This window comes from Trachurus japonicus, chromosome 2, assembly GCF_045865225.1.
Source record: "Trachurus japonicus isolate A0001 chromosome 2, Traja_1.0".
In the NCBI taxonomy this organism is placed as follows: domain Eukaryota; kingdom Metazoa; phylum Chordata; class Actinopteri; order Carangiformes; family Carangidae; genus Trachurus; species Trachurus japonicus.
Window position 1 is genome coordinate 3,364,050 of NC_140908.1, and position 8,589 is coordinate 3,372,638.

Consider the following 8,589-nt stretch of genomic DNA (forward strand, 5'->3'; position numbering starts at 1 on the left):
TCTTCTCAAAATCTTTCCAAGAATATTTGTCTTATTTCTTGTCAAAATGTCTAATTTCTAGTCAAAACTAATCTCTTTCCACTTAAAATAAGATTCATCACCTAAAAATGAACTTGTTTTTAGATCATTTTCATTTGTTTCAAACACATTTTCACTTGAAATAAGTAGAAAAATCTGCCAGTGAAAGCATTTTTTTTGTGCTTGTGAATGAATGAATGAATATTTTATTTTCGTGTCATGCCACCACTGTGGCCCATCCCATATGGGATTACAAGACACAAAATACAAAAAAAACTAGACAGTCCTTCCTGTTGGTGTTACTTCCTGTTGGTGTTACCTGCCACACAGGTGTGACATAAATAAACTATTTAAGATTACTTTCAGTACTCAACTATATATCGCTCTTCGTCTCATTGCCCAAGCCTTTTCAAGAAATAAAGAAAATGCAAAAATATTCAAATAAAACAGAAGTTTTAGCTTCTCAGCATCGTCCAACCACACAAATTCATTATTTGGATCTACTTTACTAAATAATTTTTGTCTTATAGAGTCATAGAAAGGACAGTAGAACACAAAATGAATTTCATTTTCCACCTCTTGGATGTCACATAAGTTACAAATTCTATCGTCTTCTGCTGTGCCGACATATCTGCCTGTCTCCATATGAAGACCAAGAATACCAGCTCTCATAGAGCACACAGGGATCTTTTCTTTTTAGACAAATTATACAAAACATAGTTTTCTGAGCCAAATACCTGTTTTATTTCACAGTAAGTACACACTTTTGGTTTACCCCAAGTATCATATGCCCATCTATCTTTACTTTGTTGAAAAATAATTTCTTTTAATACGTTAATCTCAACTTTCTCTTTGTTATAATAATGGTCTTCATATCCAGCTCTCAGCAAGATGTCATATATGTCCCTATCCCAAGTCCCATTGGTCAGAGTGTCCCACTCAAAGATTTTTCTTGCAGTCCTGTTACGATTTAATCCTAGTATCCTATTCCATAAACGCACCATATATACACTCCACCGTACCTCATTGGGTTCCCAGCCCATATCTCCCATAACAGCTAGTGTTGGTGTGAATTTATGTACGCCAAGAAAATACCGCATGGCTCTGTTTTGCACAGCCTCACATTTAGGGTACTGTTTGAATCCCCATACTCCTACTACATAATCTAACACTGGACACACACAACTCTGATATAATTTGGAGTAGGTGGAGTACCCAACATCCCTCAGAGTCTTTATTTTAGCTATAACACCCCCTAGTGCCCGATTTGCTGACTCAGCCAGTAGCGATGATCGCTTCATGAAAGTCATATGTTCATCCAAATAGAGACCCAAATATTTGTAGCTTCTTGAATAATTCAATTTTGACTCTCCAAAATGAAATCGGAAATCACTTGTTTGCTTAACAGGGTTCTTAAAATGCATAATTTCTGTTTTCTTTTCATTTATCAAGAGTCTCCACTTTTTACACCAATCGCTTGCACATGTCAACATTCTTTGTAAATCAACCTCTGTTTCTGCCATCAAAATAATGTCATCCGCATATAATAAAATACTAACTTCCTCTCTTCCACATTTTACTCCACAATGCAGATGTTTGATTTGCTTGGCTAGATCGTTAATGTACACAGCAAATAAAGTAGGAGACAGTGCATCTCCTTGCTTGACTCCTGATAGTGTGGGGAACCAGTTGGTATAGGTGTTGTTTACCTTCACACAGGCCTGGGGTGCACTGTAGAGAGAGCAAATGGCCTGATAGAACTTCCCATCTATCCCTATTTTAGCCAGTCTATATGCAAGGAGGTCTCTGTTGATGAAATCAAAGGCTTTCTGAAAGTCAATGAAACATGCATATGTTGATTTGTTTTCCTTAAGTCTATTCCTTACAATAGTGCATACTATATAAATATGATCAATACAAGCTCTGGCTTTACGGAACCCATTCTGCTCCTCTACCAATAATTGTTCTCTTTCCAAATATTCCATTAATCTCTCATTGAGTAAAGATGAATATAATTTATAGACTGTGCTCATTAGACTAATCCCCCTATAATTAAGTGGGACTCTGGGGTCTGTTTTCTGTGATTTTGGTATGGGGCTTATGATGGACTTAAGCCAAACTGATGGTATTATGCTATGTTCAAAACAGTGATAAAATAAATTAAACAAAATTTGAGCTAACTTAGGTGATTTCAACAATTCATTTGGTAAATCATCTATACCTGTAGCTTTGCCTGCCTTTGCCTTATCAATAGCCTTCCCCACTTCCCCCATATCAATCTCCACATTGATTGTAATAAGAAAGAAAAACTTGATCCACTATCAGATTTTTCCACTTATTTCAAGTGAAAATATCCTTGAAAGAAGTAAAAAAGTGTCTAAAAACAAACTACTTTTTATGTGATGAGTCTTATTTTAAGTATAATGAGACATTTTGACTAGAAATAAGACAAATATTCTTGGTAAGATTTTGAGTTTTTGCAGTGCATTTTTGAACAAAATCTAATCAGCTTTCAGTGCATCTTGCAGAGCATGTGTTTTATGAGTCGGATGTGTGATTAAAACTTTGTCTTCTCTCCGTCGTCCACAGCAAAGGCCCCACTCACGAGTGTCCGGACTACGTGGCGGCCGGCGCCAACAGCTGCCACTTCGACAGCAGCCACACGTCCATATGGAAGATCTACTGCATGAACGTGACGGCGGTCACCGCCCGCAGGAACTACACCTCGCAGGAGCACTGCCTGGACGTGGCCGAGATCGGTGAGACTGACTGACTGACTGACGCACGTTCACCACCTGCAGCTTCTCACACACAGCGGCCGAGGATTTGGTGCAGCAGCAACATGAGCCGAGCGCTCGGTCGGCAGGTGTCTGCATTCACTAAACCGACCGTGTGTTCATGTGAGATGCCTTCAGGCGCGGCTGGTTTTTAATTAAATCCACATAAGGCCGGACGACGTGACAGAAAATACACATGTGCTATAACATTAGATATTCAAATATTCACTGTGAGAGCTTTAACACACACAGGAGACATGTTGATGGGATTCAGTCAGTGTGAGCGACACCTTCACAATAAAACCTCAAGGAAAAAATCTGAAACCTGTTGTTTTTTTAGCCGCTAATTCATGTTCATGCTCCTAACGACAGAACAGAAGCTTCTCCTGGGAGCATGTGATGCTTTTACAGACAGATGCTACAGCTGCTGAGGCGTCTGTCTTTAGTTTCCTCTTATTTCCTGAAAGACAACATTTTTCACAATAAAAGCCTGTGCAGCTGCAGTCACGCTGTATTCACGTGAAGAAGAAAAAGATGTTCTATTCCTCTTTATTTGCAGGACAGAAGTTTTTCTGTTATAGCAGCATTATAAACACACACATTTCCCAGTCATGTGAAACTTTTCCTTCTCTGACTGTTTTTACGAGCTGTGTGTGTGTGTGTGTGTGTAAAAAATTCTTTTTGCACACACATTTAGAGGCTCTTATTTTGGAGGAGCATGTGTGTGTGTCTGCCATCAGCTAATGTGGTTTATTGGGGAGCGAGTGTGTGTTATTATCCAGACGCTGCAGCCTCCTCGGAGCTGGTCTGAGTGCTGCTCTGCTCTGTGTCATGTGTGATTTATCAGCACCAACATGTGTGTAACAGTCGTGCACGCGGATCCTTGTGACCACAGTGGTGCTCTTTTGTTGCGTGGTGGTGGTGGTGGGGGGGTGTCGGGGGGGTCGGGGGGGTTATCACCACCCTGCAGGAAGTGGAGCAGATACAGAGCACTGCAGCTCTTACACTACACAGATCTGATGTGGCGTTCACGTGCATGTCGGGAAAACAAACAACTGAGATAAGAAATGTGTGTTTTTATTATTTGAACAACGACCGGCAGGAAGTTGTTTCCAGAATAAAAGCTCAACATTTGGAGATTTAGTCCAAAAGCCAAAGATGTGAGACACCAGCAAGTATGAGATAATAACAAACTTAGCATTCAACTAGTGCCGCAACAATTAATCGAACAATAATCAATTATTAAATTAATCGTCAACTATTTTGATAATCAAATGATCGCTTTTAGTAGTTTTTTTTAAGAAAAAAAGTCAAAATTCTCTGATTCCAGCTTCTTCAATGTGAATATTTCTGGTTTCTTTGTTCCTTTATGACAATAAACTGAGTCTCTCTTTGGTTTGTGGACAAAACAAGACATTTGAGGACGTCGTCTGGTGGTTTGGGAAACACTAATTGATATTTTTCAACATTTTTTAACATTTTATTGACCAAACAACTAATTTATTAATCGTTATTTGATCGATAATTGAATTATTCGTTTTTTGCAACCCTACATTTAACCTTTGTTTTACAGTGTAGCTGAGTAAAAGATCAATTAAAACGTCACAACGTCACAATGAAAATCACAAAAACAAAGTAACAAAGGGTTTTTCTGTCCTTCATACCTCAGAGAAACAGAAAGAAGAGATAAATAAATAACATACAAAGAGTTTGATATTTACAGGACAGATGAGGTTTATATTCTGAACATGAAGACAGAGGATCCACAGAGACGCTGCGGGATTTACAGCAGCGTATCACCGTGGATCAGTGCACCAGTGCATTCTGGGAAGGAAAATATTGAAACACTGATTATTAGATGTATGCAGAGCCTCTCTAACCATGCCTTCCTCTGTGTGTGTGTGTGTGTGTGTGTGCAGTTCAGACGGAGGCGCCGGTCAACCTGACCTACACTCTGTCGGACGCCGGCGGCGACGAGATGGGTCACAACGCTCAGCTGTCCTGGACCTACCCGGTGCCGTCGGCGCTGCGCTACGGATGGATCACACTGGTGTACGAGCTGCAGTACCGACGCGTCACCGAGCCAGACAACTGGAAGGTAATGCAACTAACGATTATTTTCATTATCGATCAATCTGTTGATTATTTAAACCATTAATCGATTAGTTGTTTGGTCAATAAAATGTTAAAAAATGTTGAAAAATGTCAATCAGTGTCTCTCAAACCACCAGACGACGTCCTCAAATGTCTTGTTTTGTCCATAAACCAAAAAGAGACTCAGTTTATTGTCATAAAGGAACAAAGAAACCAGAAATATTCACATTTAACCCTCCTGTTGTCCTCCTGGGCCAAGGAAGGAAGGATGAAGGGAAGGATGGAAGTAAAGAAGGAAATGAAAAAGGAAGGAAAGATAGAAGGAGGAAGGGAACAGATTGGGCCATTTGGGTCAAAAAGGAAGGAAGGAAGGGAAAAAGGATTGTGGAAAGAAAGAAGGGAAAAAGAAAGGAAAGAAAGATGGAGGGAGGGAACAGATTTGTTCAAGGAAGGAAGGAAGAAGGGAAAGAAGGAAGGAAGGGAGGGAAAAGGATTGTGGAAAGAAGGAAGGAAGGAAAGAAAGATGGAGGGAAGGAACAGATTCGTTCAAGGAAGGAAGAAGGGAAAGAAGGGAAGAAAGAAGGAAGTAAAGAAAGATGGAGAGAGGGAGGGAACGGATCAAAAGAGGAAGGAAGAAGAAATAAGGACGAAGGGAAGGAAGGAAGGAAGGAAGGAAGGAAGGAAGGAAGGAAGGAAGGAAGGAAGGGAAAAAGGATTGTGGAAAGAACGAAGGAGAGCTTTGCTAATTGTAGTTTTCATTTAGTTCTCGTTTTATTTTTATTTCAGTTTACTGTTTCACTGCTAGTTTTAGTTTGAGTGAACTATAGTAACCTTGGTGTGTGTCTCTGTGTGTGTGTCTGTGTGTCTCTGTGTGTGTGTCTCTGTGTGTGTGTGTGTGTGTGTGTGCGTGTGTGTGTGTGTGTGTGGCAGGTGAAACACCCTCTGCGGGAGCCGCACGTGGAGCTGCTCGGTCTTCCCTTCGGCGACTACGTGGTCAGAGTTCGATGCCGCTCGCACAACTACGGCCTGTGGAGCCGGTGGAGCTCCACGCTGCTGATGAGCATCCCCACGCGGCCGCCGGCGGGTACGCACACACACAGACACACACACACACACACTGAGACCTCTCTCTGTAAGCACAGTAATGATGATTATAATGTATTGATAATATTGATCCTGTTGCAGGTAAACTCCTGGTGCTGATCCTGGTCACCGGGGTCGGAGTCGTCGCTCTGCTCGTCATCGCCTTCGGTGTCATCCCACAGAGCAAGAGGTCAGAGAGCACACACACACACACACACACACACACACACACACACACACACACACACACACACACACACACACACACAGGTAAGGTATAATGTGTAGGAATTCCCCCCATCTAGCGGTGCGGTTGCATATCTGAACATATTCTTGATGTTGCAATCACATGAAATCGGGCAGACGTCAGACAGACAACAGACGCTGCATGTAACAGGATAAACAAGCCTCTATGTAAACAAGTGGTCCGCCAGCACGAGACAATATGTTGTCATGGTGATGTGGTATTGTTTTACCGTCTTTCTCTCGTGGAGTAAAATGACATCCGGTTGGTTTGCCGATGGCCGTCTGCCTGACTGCACCTGAATGCAACACCAGTGCCTCCGTCCTTCCTCACACTACACAGTGGTGACAGTTTTAACAGGCCGAGCCGACAGCTCCGCTGAGTTTCCGTGGTTACCTACGGTCACGCTACGTAAAACGTAAAAAATGGCGATGCAGCATGGCCGCCTCGGTTCGGTGCGCCCCCCCTTGTATATTTGTAACGACTTGTAACAACTCATTCTAAGGTACCAGAAAGCTTTCATTTGTATGCGGGTGTGATTCCACTTCAGTGAAATACGTATTTATGAAAGACATATTTGATTTTTGATAATAAAAAGCCAAATAAGTTACACACTGGGGCTTCAGATCAAGAAAAACTACAAAAATGAAAAATAAAATGATAGAAAAATAAAAATGAAAAGCATAAAGAAAAGAAAGTTTGCTCTGTTGCTGTTGTTGATATATATTCAACATCTTCTGTGTGTGTGTTACCACCGTAGGATCAAAGAGTACTTCCTGCCGCCCATCCCCAAGCCGCGGATCATCGGCATCGACCCGCTGCTCCTCAAGGTAACACACACAGTTGTTGTTGTTGTTGTTGGGGATTAAAGTGTGAGGTCATTTCAGTTCAGCATAGAGAGGTCGGCTCAGCCAATCAGAGAGCTGAGATTTTTTTGTTTGCTGCTTTATTTAGTTTTTACTTTATAAAAAACCAAAAAAAAAACTTCACAACACCGTAGCGTAGCAACCAGCATAGCAACCAGCCCAGGCCAACTGTCCACCACCTCCATGTTTGTTTTTACTCTGAAGTAAGAACTATTTATACTGACCTTGTGTTTCCTTTTCTTTGTTTCTCTGCCTCCTCTGGTCATTGTCTCCGTCTCTTATTCTCTCTATTCTTATTTTCCTTTTAACCCTCCTCCTCCTCTTCCTCATCCTCCCTTCTGTTCACATTATTCCTTCGCTCTTCTCCTCTACCTCCACTTTATCTTTTTGATTTTCCTTCTCTCTTCCTTTTCTTGCATCATTCTCTTCTTTCCTCTTCTCTCTTTCTCTTCCTGCTTCACTTTTCCTCCTCTGTTTTCCCTCCATTGTCGTCGTTGTCCTCCTTCCTTCCCTCCTTCCTTCCTTCCTTCCCTCCTTCCCTTCCTTCCCTCCTTCTCTCCCCTTCCTTCCCTCCTTCCTTCCCTTCCTTCCCTCCCTCCTTCCCTCCTTCCTTCCCTTCCCTCCCTCCCTCCCTCCCTTCCTCCTTCCCTTCCTTCCCTCCTTCCTTCCTTCCTTCCCTCCCTCCTTCCCTTCCTTCCCTCCTTCCTTCCATTCTTCCTTCCCTCCTTCCTTCCATTCTTCCTTCCCTCCCTCCTTCCTTCCTTCCCTCCCTCCTTCCCTTCCTTCCCTCCATCAGAAGGGGAACTTGGATGAAATCAACCACCACTTCAGTAACTTCCATAGTTACCGTCCTCCCAGCTACACGTCGGAGGAGGTCTGGGACCAGGTCAGCGCCGACCACGGTTACCGCACGGCGCCGAAGGACAGCGTCTCCGCCGACCCCGCCGACCGCGAGAAGGACGCGCTCATGGTGCCGTGTGACGTGGCGCCGGCGGCCGCCCGCCTCCAGCTGTCCGCGCCGACCGGCCCGACGTCGTACGTGCAGAGCCCGTCGCCCTACTGCCCCCCGCCGCCGCCGCCCGAGGCCTTCGCCGTGCCGCTGGACGCCGCCGCGCTGTGGCCGAGGCCGGAGATCGTGTCTCTGCCGGGGACGGACTACAGCATCGTGGGACATCCCAACGCCGCCGCACTCGCCGGCGCTCCGGACGCCGCCGCCGGCCGGACCGCCAGCCGCTCGCCGCAGGACTTCTACACCTGCGTCCAGCTCATGAACGAGAGCGGCGAGGTGCACCTGGTGCCGTGTCTGCCGCCGCCGTACTGCCGCGAGTTCCCGCCGCCGCCGGCGCCACGGGTCGACTTCCACGCCGCAGAGAAAGAGGAGAAGAAGAAGAAACTGTCCGACTACCAGGCCAGGAGGAACGGCGGCGACGAGGCGGAGAGGAGCGAGGCCGCCGTCCCACTGCTGCCCGTCACCGTCGACAACAAGGGCTGAGTGACAGGACGCACA

The 8,589-nt window shown here is 44.4% G+C and overlaps 1 protein-coding gene across 1 annotated transcript in view; it reads left to right on the plus strand.

Moving 5' to 3' along the window:
- The window catches only part of crfa4 (cytokine receptor family, class I receptor 4), a 13,442-nt gene extending 4,853 nt beyond the window's left edge, over window positions 1-8,589 (plus strand). Inside the window, exons 3-8 of the mRNA XM_085795632.1 lie at window positions 2,608-2,777; window positions 4,715-4,893; window positions 5,820-5,973; window positions 6,075-6,162; window positions 6,977-7,046; window positions 7,879-8,589. Of these exons, the coding sequence (XP_085651758.1) occupies window positions 2,608-2,777; window positions 4,715-4,893; window positions 5,820-5,973; window positions 6,075-6,162; window positions 6,977-7,046; window positions 7,879-8,574 (1,357 nt within the window). The 3' untranslated portion in view covers window positions 8,575-8,589. The remainder of the gene's footprint in view (window positions 1-2,607; window positions 2,778-4,714; window positions 4,894-5,819; window positions 5,974-6,074; window positions 6,163-6,976; window positions 7,047-7,878) is intronic.